At 48.2% G+C, this 16,575-nt stretch overlaps 2 protein-coding genes across 7 annotated transcripts in view; one reads left to right on the forward strand and one right to left on the reverse strand.

Annotated features, from left to right (window-relative positions):
* The window catches only part of Mtmr1 (myotubularin related protein 1), a 58,110-nt gene extending 54,491 nt beyond the window's left edge, over positions 1-3,619 (forward strand). For all 5 annotated transcript variants that reach the window (XM_090326773.1, XM_090326769.1, XM_090326770.1 and 2 more), the window contains one exon: positions 1,187-3,619. In XM_090326773.1, coding sequence (XP_090182899.1) covers positions 1,187-1,351 — 165 coding nt within the window. In that variant the 3' untranslated portion in view covers positions 1,352-3,619. The remainder of the gene's footprint in view (positions 1-1,186) is intronic.
* A 1,857-nt stretch (positions 3,620-5,476) lies between these two features.
* The window catches only part of Cd99l2 (CD99 molecule like 2), a 65,867-nt gene continuing 54,768 nt past the window's right edge, over positions 5,477-16,575 (reverse strand). Inside the window, exons 6-10 of one of the 2 annotated variants that reach the window (XM_090325678.1) lie at positions 14,221-14,259; positions 13,022-13,141; positions 9,862-9,879; positions 8,689-8,754; positions 5,477-7,717 (exon numbers count right to left, since the gene is read on the reverse strand). In XM_090325678.1, the coding sequence (XP_090181804.1) occupies positions 7,653-7,717; positions 8,689-8,754; positions 9,862-9,879; positions 13,022-13,141; positions 14,221-14,259 (308 nt within the window). In that variant the 3' untranslated portion in view covers positions 5,477-7,652. The remainder of the gene's footprint in view (positions 7,718-8,688; positions 8,755-9,861; positions 9,880-13,021; positions 13,142-14,220; positions 14,260-16,575) is intronic. The other variant, XM_090325679.1, reaches the window with a different exon arrangement.

Here is a 16,575-nt window from a genome sequence, read left to right on the forward strand (position 1 = left end):
CGATATTACTGTCTCTTCCTTACTTCCTGGGGCCTGAATTGAGGTTGTTTTGAGCCTTTTCATTGCTGGGTACTAGGCACCTTTTGTGTTGGAAGTACCACTTTACTCAGTCCTTCCACCTCTGCCTGGCACTTTTGCTCTCTTGTTGACCTTCCAGGAGGGTAGATCATCAGTGGCTTTCATGATGATACAGTTCCAAGTGTTTAAAGAATCAGAGACTAGAGTTGGAGATGAGCAGGGAGGCCCAGATGACACAATAACTGTTAGGAACGGGGAAGGAACCACTGGATGATGTCCCCATGATGAATTATGTGGTCTGCTTCTGAGTCTGGCCCCAGCTCTGTAGCTTCTGTGCAGAACGGATGCGAGTGAGACAGGTTCCTGTCCCCCACAACTTGTCGTGCTTTCTTCAGGTCCCAGCTGGGGTTCTTCCTCCATGTTCATCTTCACCCCCACCAGAAAGCCCCATAAGGGAACAGGCAGGTCTTGGTTGCCTGGGCCTGGTAAGTGCAGAGGCGTTGTTGTTAGCTCGTGAACTGGCTCCTATGAATCCTGTGTGGGGGGCCATCTCATGTTGTTATTACCCCCATTTGTGGGCTCCACTGATCACTGGATGAAGTGCTGCATCATGGCAGGGAACAAATGGCTGATCTCACCTGAAGGTGCTCACATAAGGGTGTCCGCCAGCTTCTGCTGTAGCTAGTACCAGTGTGTTGTGACTCAGTGTCACTATTCAAAGAAAACCCTGCATTTGTACAGAGATAGTACACGTGGGCTCCATGTAAGAACCGCTGCCTCCGAGTGTGCACTTAGCCAATTTGTCTGCCTTGTGAATTCCCCTGAGCCTAAGAGCTGCACAGAACAGAGCAGCATGGCTGACTCCTGCCTGTAATCTGACCTAGTCAAGAGGCTGTGAGCTGAGAATTGTGGTGTGAAGCCAGCCTGAGCAGGATTGTCTCTGAGACTTCCATTTCCAAGAAACCAAGCAAAAAGCCAGATGTGGAGTTATGGCTCAAGTAGTAGAGTGGTAGCTTTGAGCAAAAAATTCCACAGGCAGTGTCCAGGCCCTGAGTTCAAGGAGAGAGGTGGGGAGAGCTGCCCACAATAACCTTTCATGCATGGAGTATCCCTGGGGCCCATGGACTTGGTGGCTGACTAACACGGCCCTGTGTCTGCTTGCCACCAGATGCCAATTCACCAGAATCTCAAGGAGCTGCTGGCTGTCAAGGCGGAGCTGCAGAAACGGGTGGAGGACCTGCAACGGGAAGTGGCTGCACGCGCTGTCTCGTCATCTTCTGAGCGAGGATCCTCGCCTTCTCATTCAACCACTCCTGTCCACACTTCGGTGTGATGGACAGGGCCATGGTCTTGGGCCATCCTGCTGCTTTTCCATCTTTCCAGTGGCTCCGGGACCTGGCTGTCGTTGTTCTGGCTGTAGCTTGTGATCTTGTTTTAGGATTAGGCCCAGGGACCATTTGTGGGGTAGGTGACAGCTCCCATGTGGGAAAGTGCATTTTGTGTTGTGAACAGCCCAGTCCCCTTCTGTCAGCAGTCCCACAGGGAGCTAGCTGCCTGTCACACCCACCCTGAGCCACCTTTCTCTGTGCAGCCAACTCAGGGGGGAAGTAGAGGGAATGCAACGCTTAACATCTCACATTGGTTGTTGTTGTTGTTGTTGTTGTTTTCCACTTCAATCCTTCCTTAGAAATGAACCATTCAGTTTAACAGCACATTACCAGCCAGTGGCTTCCCTCAGCTTTTTTGCCACAATTTGCAAAGTGTTTTTCAACAAAACATTTGGAGGAAACAGGCCATCGCCATTGAGTCTACGATTCTCTTCATGCTAGGGGTCTTCCAGTACCAATTACTGTTGTGTACATATAAGGTATTTTTTAAAAAAGAGAAACATGCCTTTATTTTCCTATGTCCTTTTTTATGTTTAGAATAGTCAGTCACCTGCGGCAGCATCTGCTTAACTGTATACTGTGTGAGAAATTCTTTCCCAATACACGTCATGCTAGCTTTTATGTGGTACATTGGAAACAAGACTTGGGATATGGTCATTTGAATGGCCATGTATAATTGCCCTCAGACTAAGTCTGGTACATACCCTGTGAAATTGCCTGAGGTTCCCTCAGGAAGGCACAATCTAGGTATACTCAGTGCTTGGGCTTTTTCTGTAAGGAAACCAAGAACTTGGGCTTCTTTCTGCACAAATGCTGGCTTCCCTTGAAGATACCTCCTTCAAAGCGCAATGTGTGTCAGTTGTTCTGGGGTGCTGGGACCTGGCACCACCCCACCAGTAAGAGAGCAGACATTTGTATCAAAGGAAGTGTGATGCCACCTGTTCTATGCATGGCCCACCCAGCTCCCTTGACTGAGCTGTGACTGCTATCCCTGTTCAAGCAGCCACTGTGCCAAGGGTCTGCTTTGGAAATGTAGAGCACACCCTTTCCGTGGTTCTGAGCCAGCCATGGCCGCTCAGGCCTCCTGTGGTTTTGCACCTTCATCTAATGACTTTGAGCTGCGCCATTGCATCAGTCTCTGCCAGAGTGGATTTCTTGTAAACTCTGAGCTCCTTTGAGACAGGCAGGCTTGCCCTCAAAGTCACACATGCCCCAGAGGCTCACGGGGCCAGCTGCATTGAGTCCTCCCTGCTCGGGGTCAAATCACTGGATGCCATGCCAAGTCCTACATATTGACCTTATTTTTGAAAATGTATTCTTAAAGAAGTTTTCTACAGCCAAATATGTAGAGAATAAAGTTTTTTCAACTTGGAACCTTCTGAGTCTTACAGGAGATTATCCTTCTGTAAGATACTAGACGTATTTATTCAAGGTTGTTTGATAACCTAAAAATCAATTCTCCACTTTTATCATCTGGAGGATTCGTTTCTAAACCATAGTTTAATTCATATTAGCTTTTTGGTTTATGGTCCCAACATATCCAGAGATATAGTTTATAAATGGATTAATGCCAGGTGTGATGATGCATACCTGTAAACTGCCAGCACTCAGGAGGTAGAAATTGGAGGGTACTGAGTTCCAGGGCAGCGTGAGCTACATAACAGAATCGTATCCCCCTCGCACAGCAACAATAAAAACAATGTATGAACTAGTATTCATTGGTACATTGATTTTTTAAAATGATTTTTTCCCTAGAAATATCCTTTAGTCTTCCAGCTACACTAGGACGATGAAATGTAGTGTAGACCAGAGACCCAGAGAACCCATGGGGTTGCTCTGTGGTGAGGTACACTGACGCTGGTGGATGGGAAGCTGGTGCCTGATCTGGCCTCACGTTCCCTCATCTGGGAGTCTCTTCCAGCAGGGTCCCTAGAAACTCAATTTTAAGCACAACAAAGCACTTCCCTTTGTATGTTCCTAGCACAGAACGGTTTGTAAAACAACTTGAAGTATAGTTTTATTGTCTACAACATTCTTTTTTGTTGTTGTTTTATTTAAGTGTACTAGAATGTAAAACCTTTAAGGTTCAGGTTTCTAAAAAAAACTGGTACAATATTGTATGTGTTTGTTTGCCCCATCTGATGCACTGTATCTCGATCTCTAATTAAAAGTATAATGTGAGCTCCCTGGTCTTTTTGTTGTATCCCTTTTTAAAGTTATTTCATTAGGTTTTTCCCTTGAGGAAAATTAGTAATAAATAATATGTACAAAATGTTTACTGTGTGCCAACAACAGCTAGTTTATGTGAAGTGTGTGTATGATTTAATTCATTTACTAAATGACAAATGTAAATTTTTATGAGTCTTGAGTGTTTGGGCAGGAACTAATCAGTGGTCTGATTTTTAAATCTGCAATGCACCTCAACTGTAACCTTGCAGAGAGCTGCAAACACCCAAATAGCAACCATGGGCCTTTTTTTTGTGTGCAGTGCTGTTGGGCCCTCACTAGGTGTAGTCTATGGGGTCAGTTGCGCTGACTTTCAGAGATGTAAAGGCCTAGTTGATATCCCAGCAACTCCTGAGGCTCACCCTAAGCTAAGGTTCCAGGGTCGCTAAGCTTCTCTATGTGAGTCACTGCAGCGTGAGCAAGAGCCTCCATGTTACGGCAGAGATGCCTGTTTGGGTCACCTCTCAGGCAGGCACCCCTGCAGTGGCACCAGAGCTAAAAAGCTCAAAAGGCTACTACTGCCTGAGGCCCTGACTTAGCTTGATAGAACGCTTGCACAGGACTGATATAGTGGCCCTGGTTGGGGTTGAGGACTTGATGCTATTTCAGTACAAGCCTAATTCAGTAAAAAGTAAATAAATAAATTAAATGCCTATAATGTCAACATAAAAGCCATCCAATACAGTGTGGACTCTCCACAGCTTGTTGACAGTACTAAGTGCGGCTGTCGTCACAGTTCCCAGGACTGCTGGGACTTGATCACAAACAGGCCACTTCCAGTGCATATGGTTCCAAGTCAGACGTGCAGGGTCCAATTCATGCTCAGCTTTCTGTGCCTAAGACAGCTGTACATAACTAGAAGCATGTGGGCTCTTGGCTTTCCCTAAGGCCGCAATAGTAGAGAGAGGTTGGAGCAGCCAAGGTCATATGGCTGATGTCCAACATCAAACAAGCTGGTGCTGTGTGGCACTATGAGGCAGGTCATCTGCCTGTGCCCAGGATGTGTGCAGCACCGGCGCAGTGTGTACTTGTGTGGGGAGGGCATTCCCACATAGTGTAGGTACTTGATGGGAGGGAGAAGTGCAAGAACCGCAATCTTCCCTCGAGTACCTCGTGTCTAGGGAGGATGGGAGGAGATGAGTACCACTTTACACCCGGTGCAGGGAGAGCAGGACAGCATCACTTGACGGCATGTACCTTAACACCATGTGAAGACCAGCATCTGTTGGGTTCTATTTTTGTTTACTGCAAACACGAGACAGTTCACAATTTACACTTGGCTATCACACATAAAAGATGTACTGGGCATTCTTATATTCTGCACTACTGCTTCACACAGGTGGTAATAATCTAGGGAATGGAGGCAGTGGACCTGTTCTACGAGGGTGTACCCCAAGTGATATCTGCCTTGTGGCTCCCTTGGCTGACTCTCAGAGAGGATTATCGCCCCACACATGGCCTCACGGCTGATCCCCTAAATGCTGACCTTTTCAAATTCTTTCTGCCAGTTAAGCTGGTAGAGATTAGACCTTCTACTTGGCTCACTTTCTCCTCGCCATCACCTGGGTCAGGCCAGAGTTGGCTAACACTACCTTTGGAGGGACGATGGATGCAGTTATAAGAAGTGCCGCCAGGGGCTTCTACAGGGAAGAAGCTCAGCCCCTGGGTAGGACTGTGAACAGGAGGTTGTGGGCCGACCAAGGCCTGTCCAGGCCCTTTGAGCTAATATCCACAGGTAAGTGATGACTTTTATTCTGAAGGGCTTTGTGCAGAAGGCACTGAGGTAGCTAATGGAGTGAAAAACAGTGTTCTTTTCACGGAAGTCACTGCTACTGAGAAAAGGATTTCACAGAGAACATTTATTTTAAACCATGGCTGCAGGGTTCAAAGCTTTTGTCATCAGATGGGTGTCACCATAAAGGTAAAGTGGACAATTGCGGTGTGGGTGGCACCAAGCCAGAGAAGACAATATATTTTACAGCCTCCTCCAACTCAGCACTGGCCAAGGTGTGAAGCCATCATCTCTCCTGATGAGTCGGTGTCAGGGTGGCACAAACCTTGCAAGCAGCAAGCAGAGGAGTGGGGTCTGGAAACATGGGAATCCTGGAAATACCATGTCCTTTGCTAGTTCACTTCTTGAAAACAAATCCCTAAATTTGATTTCAAACGGAATATCCAGGTATCTTTAGAACAAGAAAAAATGCTTTATGCCTATGGGTTGTAAAACATAAGCATTGGTGACATTTCCCCCTTGGGTTTTGCTTCATCTGTTATCACAAAGCAGTTGGGAACCTAGGTGATTGTGGGAATACTGGGGTTCCCTTTTTTTCCCATTTTTTTGTACTTGGAATTGAATCCAGAATATTGCGCTTGCTAGGCAAATGGTTTCCCTCTGCACCACAGCACAGCCCACAGTGCACTTCTTAAAGAACCGCAGGGACTTCCTGAGGCCCTACTTCCCTCTCAGATCCACAGTCCAGATCTGCGAGGGATCAGTGATCAAGCAAGACCAAGTGGTGCATCCGAGTCCACAGGCACACTGCCATCTGGACACCTAGCAACCCCCTCGCACCCTACAGCATGAGTAGGCTTTGAAAACAGTGACTGCACTGGATGCATGCATTACACATCAGAATTTCAATGCTTGAGGGTTTCGCTAGTTTCCTTAAGAAATGGGAGTTTTCCCATCGAAGCATATCAGGTGTGTGGAAACCTACGCAGTTGGTGGAATGTGTGCGGTAGGTGATCATGTAGCTCCAAAAGCCACTGAATTCTGCAGCGATGTCGCTTGCCCACTGATGCCCCTCCAGCTCTCACAAGTGCTTTATGATATGGCACACTATTAGTACACCTAGGTTCTAGATTCACACTCAGTCTGCAACTGCTCAGCTCACTAGGACTAAGGGCCAGAGGAACTGAGGAAGCCAGGTATGTTTCACCTAAACTAGGTTCTACCGGGTGGCTGAGGGCCAGGTGAAGGGCCAGTTCTTGGGTTCCCTCGTTTAATTTACCATTGACAGCAAGGTCCGAGTACTCTTCATAAAAGCAGACAAAGACGACAAGTATCGAATTACAAAGGCAGTGGCATTCCACTTGACTAAGCTAATATCCCCCCACCAGTACCTCCCATTTCCCATCAGCCCACCAGCATGCTTAACTTATTCTCCCTATCTGTAGTGTTGCTACCCAAAGAAGATCAGATATGGAGTAGGGGTACACACTTCCCTTACCTCGTATAAAACTCAACTCAAATGCAAAAATGACTCCTAAGATCTTTTACCCAGGCCAGCCTGCTGTCACCCCAGCCCCTTAATAAAAGGTAGTGAGAGCTCCGCATGTTACAGCAACCAACTTCCTTAGTTTCTAGACTCTCCAGGGGAGACTGTCAGATGCACATTAGCACTTCATCATTTAAACAAGCCTACCCTTGGACTAGCTCTCTGAAAGCCAAGCAATGCAGAAGCAGGAATTGGAAAGGCCAAAATAAAAATATTGCCTCTCTCCCTCTTTTTCTGTCTCTTTTTGCATGTTTCTGTCGCTTGGTGCTCATTTGACCCTTGCAAGGGGTCCAAGTGAACAGGTACTAAGTACAATGTCCCCACAACTCTCCAAGATCACTAGCAGAGGCCGCCTGTGGGGAAGAGTCTTGCCACCATGAGCCAGTCCGGTGTGTAGGTAGGGGTTTTGATTCATCACTTAAGCACTGTTCTCGTTCACTCTCACCTGAGGCTTCCCCCTCCCTACACTAAGGCTGGAGCAGGCTGGCTCAGCTTTCAGTGCTGGTGGTCTGGAGCCAGGTCTACAGTGTCAGCATCAAGTCTCTTCAGGGTACCTATGGCACAGTGAATGCCCCGCCCTGAAGAGTAGGGCAAAGAAACCACATTCAAGAACTCCCAAGTTTCCCAGAAAACTCCAAACAATGAAAAGCCAATGACAGAGGAAGCGTAGAAGTGAAATGAAGAGCTGGGTCACCAGTGGTGGCACCATTCCCGTGCACCCACCACTGAGCAGGGCCTCCCTTTAGATCCGTGGCAGCTCGGGTGGTGGCGGCTGTGCAGATTGTGTCTGCAGTGTCGAATATTTCACTAGGGAAAAAAAAGACTTCTATTAGGAGGGGCTCCCCTCCATCCTGCCAGAAAGAACAAACGACCAGCTCCCGAATGTTGGGGCAGCTCAAACCATCCCAGACAACCTCCCTCTGGGTCCCGCACCCTACTACAGATCTGAAATGCCTTGAGCTCGGGGTGCAGGAGAAACAGAGAAGCTAGATTGTCTCTGCAAATGCTCAGCCTCTGTTTCTTTATCTGGAACTTAGGAATACTCCCGTGTGGACTGCTGGCTTATCGTACTGACTGTACCAGCAGGGTACTCAGTCACTGGCTAAATGTTTACATTCATGATCTCATTACACAGGATCAAGTTCCTTCTATGCTGCCTCACTCCACCTCCCACTTCTGTCCTGCAGCTCTGGTCATGATGTGCACCTAGGCTCTCCTCATGTCCCTGTGTGTCTACACAAGCCTCCACTGATGGAAGCCATTTGGTTGAGTATTTGGGGTGACAGGTTGCTTCTTTCTGGAGAGGTTGCTCATTCCAGGTTCTGCCCAAAGCCTCTGTTGAAGCTTAAACTGAGTGCCCTGTGGTCTATGGTAATATTACATCCAATAGCCCGAGGTCCTACTGCAAAGCTGCCACACAACTGTGTGTAAACATACCCAGGATGGCAGCCTTTTTGCCACCCTGGAGCAAATGTGTTTGGGGGTCTAGCTCAGGCAAATCCCAGAACAGACGCTGAGCAGCAATATACCCAGAAGCCACAGACATGGCACCACAGGGTTCTGGCTGCATGGCAGCGTCCTAATCCTCTTGAAGCAAGGAGAGTGACTGACTGATCAGGGGAACAGTTCGGTACCCTGGGTAAATGGCAGCTCTGCTGGCCTTTCTAGAAGCAGACACCCCTGTGCTCCCTTGCTTCCCAAATCCACCTCTGCTTAGTTTTGGGGTTACCAAAACTAGGGTCACCTTTGGCAAAGGACAGTGATCACAAAGTCCTTACCTTGGGGTTCCTCACACACAACTGTTTCCAGATTCTCTCCCTTCACATAGTCGGCATTGAGACCTTCTGCAAAGGGCACAGGAGAGGTAGTAAGGGAGCAGACACATTCAAGCACAAATGTATGATCACACTATGATCTCTGATCACACCCTCCCCCTGGGCAGCAGCAATAACACATCATTCTCCAAATTAACACTGTCCAGCTGGCACTGCGCTGTCCAGCAAACAAGGACACCGTGCACCAAAAGTTGACAATGTGTCCTTACAGGGAAGGGAACACCATGTCAAGACAGCAGCTCGGCACCACCTGTGGGGCCCCAGGTCCTGGGCAGATGGAAGGGAGCCAAGTGTTTCAGGAGTGACTGATGGATGCAGTGCAGTCACGGTTGATGGCTGTGCGGGGCTCTCTGTGGACATGCCAACAAAGCCTTCTGCTGGCATATAGCCTTCCTGGCAGCGCCTGCTCAGGCACACCAACTAGCTTATGGCAGAATGGAGAACATGAATCCCCACCCAAGCCACTCCCCAGTCTGCTTTATAATGTAATGGTAGACAGGCCCCATCCTACATCTGCCAAAGACAGCCAAGAATCTGTCTTTATGTTCTCCCCCGACAAATAACCCAGGGCCTATGGGGAAGTAGCTGATCCACTGACCACACTCCAGCATAAGCCAGTGGGTCATCTTGGGCTGCAGGTTCCGGCCTTCCCTTGTGGCTGCTGGGCGCATGACGGAAGCCAGATGGGCCCATGAAAAATGCTGACATTATTGTTTGGCAGGGGTGATTGGCCCCCATGCAAAGCCAGGCAGGTGATGACCCCAGTACCTGAAGGGTGAAGGCTGGGAGATGTGACTTATGCATCCCACTCACTGCCCAGATAGCTTTCTTGTTCACAGATGACCCCTAGTGTCCTCCACTCCCCCTGCACCCTCATCCCTGACACCAAACACCTTGGGTGTGGGGACATACAGTCTAGCAGGTGGCATCCTCATGCATGTATCAGAGAGAACTAACGATGGTTGAGGGTGGCAGCCAAACTGGTGAGTGCCAGGGAAAGGAGATGGGACTATAAGCGATGAGAAAGAGCAGCTGGGAAGAGGGGCCAGGGGATGAATAATGAGATGTCCAAGGCCAAATCACAAGGAACATGAGGAAGTCAAAGCACGTTGTTACCTTGACCTTCTGCTGCATCTGAAGGCAACACACGAAGCTTAGAACCGGAAGTAAGAACTCAGCTCCAGGCAACAAACCTCTCGGGTTTTATGTGAGAGGCACTGACCCTTGGCATTGAGGGCAGACTAGAAAGTCGAGGTCCCCAAAGTGGGGGCCCCTTTGCTAGCAGCAGAGGGAAAACCACAGGGCCAAAGCAGTGGAGGAAGGCCCTCGTAGCTGCCACCTGCCATATCTCTGGGGAGACCTCCTTGGCCCTTCCTGATCTGCAGGTGCTAGAGGTCAAGGCTGACTCAGAAAAATTACAGGGATGGGCAGTCTCTTGCCTACTTCTCATGAGCTTAACCTCTTACACAGACTTACACTGGGCTTTTCCTGATGCTGACCCAGGCCAGGTTCAAGGAAGTCACCAGTACACAAAGTACCCACAGTAGTCCCAATGGAACAGGGCAGCTCAGGGGAAAGTGGGGTTGGGGTCTGGTCACCAACATAGAAAACAACTGACCAATTTAGCCCCACAGGCTTGACTGAGACCAGCAGGGGGCGCTGTGGCCACACAAAGAAGCGTTGCTGATGAGGCCACAGGCTGAATGGCTGGAAGGCTCTGTGGGAGGGGCTCCCCCAGGCCTGAAAGAATAGCAAAGGCCATCGCTGCAGAGAATGAGGCACAAGGAAAGGAGAATGGCTGTTTAGGAGGCTACCAGGAGAGAAGGAAGAGCCACACCACAAAGGCTCTGAATGCCATGCTCAGGGCCTGGGCCATGAACTGAAGGGTAGTAGGGAGCATGGGGAGATCCAGGGGACCCTGGAAGACAGTAAAGCGTTAGAGACATGGAGAGGTCGTGGATGAAACCATCCAGCTTGGAGAGGGGAGAAGAGCCTGGGCCTACACTCGGCAGTGGTAAAACGGAGGCATGGCAGGTGTGGTGGTAAAAGAGAAGGCACAGGATTCCCTGCATGGGCAAGTCCCCAGTTCATTCAACTTGCAAATCCTCACACCTGTCAGATTTAGGAAACAAATAGAAAAATGGTATGGTTCCTTGAAGCTGAGTGCCCCCACAAAGGCAAATAATAATGATAATAACAATCCCACTGAGATGTTTATTTGGAGCTTTAGAAACACACCTTTTTCTCCTCTCTTCCTTACTGGCCCCTGAGTGGCCTTAATCCATCTCTGGTTTGTTTGATTATATGATTTGTCCAGAAATGGGATGGGAAGCTCAGGTCCCATTGGGAGAAAGCCCAGATGGTTCACCCTGTCTGTACAGCTCCAGTCCTCTCAGCCATCTGCTGCCCTGAAGAGAAGAGGCCTGCATGTGAATCATCTGTGTGAAGGATGCTAAGCTTGGCCAGAATTGGCCCTTTGTAGCTGTGACAGATCAAGGTCCACCTTGACCTTGACCTACACATCTGAAGCGCTTCATTTTCCTTTGGGGACATGCCTGGGTTCAGAGAGAGCAGATCTAAGAGGGGAAGGACTCCCTCCAGTCATCAGAGCCTAAGGCACCCACTCTGAGGTGCTTTTCTGCAGATATGGAAACAACTGTGACCTGCCACAAGGCCCTGGCACATCATAGAAGCCTGGCTTTCTGGAACTTGCCTCTCAGAAATTCCAAGGTTCCAAGAAGAGAGTTTGAAGACTCCTCAGAGTCCTGTGTGCAGTCTAGAATCGAGGGGTTTATTTCATGTGGTGCATTGTTTACAAAGCAAGTGAGACAGATAAGGGTGGTCCTCAGTCTGTCCTGGTTTCCCAGTCTGTGTCACTGTGGCCTCTTTGCCTCATGAAATCTCACCAGGTTTTTTATGTGGCACTTTGTGTCCCTGGAACCTGTGAAGAAAATCTTATCTGGGCAGAGGGTCTTCGCAGATGTGATTCAAATTGTTTCAACATTGTTTATTTGACTTGTTTACCCAGGGTCCCGCTGGCTCCTAATTTTGAGGCTTATAATCTGAACTGCTCACATCCCGTTCATGTCCACCACCGTAGACCAAGAGTAGACTGGCCAATTTTCAGCTTGCTTCACAGTGACCTGGGTAAGGAAATGGCCAGGCCAAAATGTGTCCAGGAGTTAAAGGCATGGCTCAGCTCGAAGAGTGCCAGCAAAAGTGTCCAATGTGCCTCTGGCCATAAAAGACCTACAACCATAACCATGGCTGTGAGGACATCACTGCATATGTGACAAGGTTCAAAGCTAACCAATTTACTCACGATGGTGAGGGACAAGTGTATCTATTGACATCCGTACCCAAAGAAGTGACAATCCTTGGCCACTGGAAAGACCTGCTGGAGCGCTGCCTGGCCTTAGGGACAGAAGCCACCTCTTCTCTGCTCTGATCTCCTCATTGTTCCAAAGGTAGGAGACAGGGGGCTACAGCTATCTTCCTCTTCATCCTGGCTCCTCATTCCAAGCTCAGACTAGGACACTGATACAAAACTTTCCACCCTATCTTACTTCCGGTAACTCTCCCCCTCTTCTAATGTGGCAATGTTCTCCTTTTGCTTTGTGGTGGTGCCAGAGCGGGGAGGGTTAGACAGCTCTAAGCTTCCCTGTTCCTATGTGAGAGCCATGCATGTGGCTTCATGGTGTTCCACTATGAGTAGTTCATTCATTCACTCTAAATTCCCCAGCCATGCGTATGGTCTACAACTCAGCCAATCTTCCAAAAGGCTGGTGGGTACAAAAGCATTCCTGCTTCTGCAGTTCTTGACTCCATTCATTTCAAAGTACGTAGAGCCGACAGTGACCACTCAAGAGATCAGATTCAAAAAGGGGCCACTGCCACCAACCAAAGATCTCGGGCCTGCTTGAAGGAACTTACTGCCATGTGGAAGAGACCACAGCCTTGTGGTCACAAGAGCAGGCCCTTTTAGGTTACACCTGTTCTCTGGGGATCCCACTCTACACGAAAACATCACAGTGCTCATTAAGCTTTGTCTGCACAGAAACTGGACCTCTGGGAGCTGGGGACCCTGCAGGGTTGAGTCAACTCATCTGCCCCTATCTGTTCTTTGAGCCTGCGAGATCCTTCCGTTTTCCCCACATTCTTCCCTAAGGACTTCCTACAGAAGTGTCTCATGTCCAGGCCCAGGACCGTGCGCACACTGCTTTCTATGGAAAGGGTGTGGACACCCCGACGCCTTTCCCCGCTCAGCCGCACTTACGTTGAATGCTGAAGCAGAACTTCTTCTGCTGGTAGGAAATGTAGCTCGATACCGCACCAATCAGGGCCATGGCTAGGGCGCTGGCCACACCTGCAATGGTGCCAGTTTCTGCCGACATGCCTGAGCACAGAAAAACAGGCACAGCTGATTAGACTTGAGCTGCAAGACACAGACACAGAAGGCTCAGCCACAGACTCTGATCTAAGGTGATTTAGAGAAGCATAACCTCCCAAATCCACGTGAGGGGACTGTGCTACATATTCGAGGCATGACTACAACACACGGTCCCTTGAATTTGCCCAATGCTTCTGGTCTTCTGTAGTCTTCCATGTGGGGAAGTGTGATATGCACTTGTGGAAATCCTCCTCTGGCTGCATCCCCCTGACCCCCGATACTACACGGTCTTGGGACAGCAGACTCTCCAGTGGACTCCCACACTGGGATCTAGATCATACTAATTGCCTCAAATAAGTGCTTTCGCCTCAGTAGTTTCTGCCATGGGTTCGCTCACCACAGGTCCCAAAGGCAACAAGGCCAACCATTGCCTAAAATCTCTGAAACCATGAGCTAAAATACATCCTTCCTCCTTTATTGTGCTGGTACTGGGGCTTTAACTGAGGACCTAGCACTCTCTCTCACTATTTCATTCAAGGCTAGTGCTTTACCAGTTGACTCACATCTCTACTTCTGGCTTTTTGTGCGTGGTTAATTGCAGATAAATGTCTCACAAACTGTCTTGCCTAGGCTGGCTTCAAACCACAATCCTTACATCTCGGCCTCTTGAGTAGGTAAATAGAACTAGAGGCATGAACCAGTAGTGCCCAACTCTTTTTGCTCTTTTTTTTGCCAGTCCTGGGCTTGAACTCAGGGCTTGGGCACTGTCCTTGGGCTTTCTCAAGGCTAGAGCTCTACCACTTGAGCCTCAGCACCACTTCTGGCTTTTTTCTATGTATGTGGTACTGAGGAATCGAACCCGGGTCTTCGTGCATGCTAGGCAAGCACTCAACCACTAGGCCAAACTCCCGGCCCAACTCTTTACTCTTTGAAATTGCTTACTTCAAGTATTTGGCCATACTGGTGGAGAATTAACACAGAAACACTGAGAAGAAAAGCAGAGAAATCATATCTGCAACCAAAGAGGCCCAGTACAAGTTCCTCTCCATATGTCTTAGCAGAAATCCTATAGAGCAGACGCCTACCGGATCCAGGGTCATCAGTGCTGTCGTATCCACCATCACCTAGAGAAAGCAGAAAAGCACTTAGTGTCTGCTGTAGCACTTCAACCCATGGTTCTCAGTGTCAGTACAACTATTATGCTCTGAGCACATTTGTGTGTGTGTGTGTGTGTGTGTGTGTGTGTGTGTGTGTGTGTGTGTGTGTTGCCAGTCCTGGGGCTTGAACTGAAGGCCTGGGTTATGACCCTGAACCTCTGTAGTTAAGGCTAGCAGTCTACCACTTGAGCAATGACACCACTTCTGACTTTTTCTAAGTACTTCACTGGCGATAAGAGTCTCACAGACTTTCTTCCCCGGCCTGGATTCAAACCATGATCCTCAGATTTCAGCCTCCTGAGTAGGTAATATTACAGTCATGAATCACTGGCACCCAGCCCTGAGCACTTTTTTTTCATATATTTTTATTGTAATTACTAGAAGGGTTACATGATATTTGCCAGATAGAAGGTGAATTTATTCACATACATTGATACCCTTTCACATGTTTTGGTCCCCATTTCCCTCCCCTCCACCCCACCACCCATCTTGTTTTCCCACGTTGCGCTCCACTTTATCTTTGCTCTCCAATGGGGCAGTGACACTAGGCGTCCACACCTTATGAGTAACACCTCCATGTGTCTCTTGAGTCGCTACTGCCCAGCTTCATAGAACATAAATGCAAGCTCATTATCTCATATCCACTCTTCACATTCTCACAGCTCTGAACTATCACAGACATGTCCAACAGATTAGTGTTGACAGGGCTTGGGGACAATGACAGAAGGGGGAGGTTGGGAAGGTTGGCTGTGCTATTAAGTGGGTCAGAGGAAAGATGGCTGTGATGACAACCCACCACTCATCTCACTATGCTGATGGTCACACACATCAACACATGTTCAAACTTCAATGGGCCACATGCTCGCAGGAATGTGCGCATGCCTGCAGATACACACACCCTTCCTCAGATAGAAACTCCTTGCTACCATTCATAATATCCCTCACTCTGTCCTTTGTGACTTCCTTGTTAGGGTCTAATGGTTACTGATAGAGGGAACCATAGCTTCCAGGAATTTACCGGGGAAAAGTTCTTCACCAGATTCACAGAATGTAAAAGTGCACTGCTCTGGTGAGGAACGATGGGGGAGGAATGGGTTAAAGGGTATAGAAGTCTTTGTACTTTCCAATCTATATTTTCCAATGAAGCTAAAGTTGCTGTGAAACAATCCTTATTATTTTAGAAAAAAGCTTAGCCAGTTACAGAACAAGGAGCACCACTATTTCTGTTTTTGGGGTTTGAGACAGAGTCTTATCCTACAGCCCAGGTAGCCTCAAACTCCAGCTCCTGCTGCCTCAACTTCCCAAGTACTGAGATTACAGGGCTATGACCCCATGTCCACCTAGCACCAGCATTTTTTTTTCATTTTTACTTTTACTGAAAATATGAGCGGACAGTTTACAGTTACTTAGTTAACGTAATGAGTACATGTGCTGTTCTTCATTGGTACCCCAGCCCTCATTTTTCTCCCACTCACCCCTTCCTGTTCCCCTTCCTCCACCCCAAACTGTATGGCGCATATGCAACATGGAATCTAGGGCGGTGGTTCATGCATTGTCCTGCTGTTCCTGGAATTCCCTTTCTCTTCCACATATGGAATACTCATATCCAAGACAAAGGTACAAAAAACTAAGAGAAATGAAAAAGAAAGGAAGAACCCTGCATATATAGGACATAGTAAGACGCTCTCATTTCCATGTCTTGGAGTTCATGTTGATCTGCTTCATTGCACATGCACTGGGCAGCTGCATTATTGGGATTCCATGTTAAGAATACCTTGGACACATTCTAATTCTTACAAATTAGGGAAGCCATGCAACATACCTTTCTTTGGGTCTGGTTTACTTCACTTATTAGATTTTTTTCCAAGTCTTTCCACTTCCTAACATATGACACAATGTCCTTCTTTCTGATGGAAGCATAGAACTCCAAAAGCAGCAGCATTGTTAACAACCACAATCACAGCTCTGGAGAAGCCAAGAGGGAGGAGGGCAGGAGCGATCGTGTGTATTCATATGTCATCCGTGAGAGCTTAGCGTCTCATGAACCTGGCCTCTCAGTGGCACTCTCTCCTGTGCTGTCACTAGAGTTCTCGGTTTGAGTCTGAGTACTTCAAGCTTTTCTTTCTTCCCCTCAAGGCGGAATAAAGTTGAGCATCCCTGCCTTTCTCTCCTTGTAAGGAGTTGGCTACAAGAAAACACAGCACTTGAATAGCACAATCCATGTGACTGCTGAACAAGGAACTGATAGGTAGCAGAAAATAAATATAGGATTCTCCTTGCCTA

Source organism: Megascapheus bottae, chromosome X, assembly GCF_031878675.1.
Source record: "Megascapheus bottae isolate mThoBot1 chromosome X, mThoBot2.hap1, whole genome shotgun sequence".
In the NCBI taxonomy this organism is placed as follows: Eukaryota; Metazoa; Chordata; class Mammalia; order Rodentia; family Geomyidae; genus Megascapheus; species Megascapheus bottae.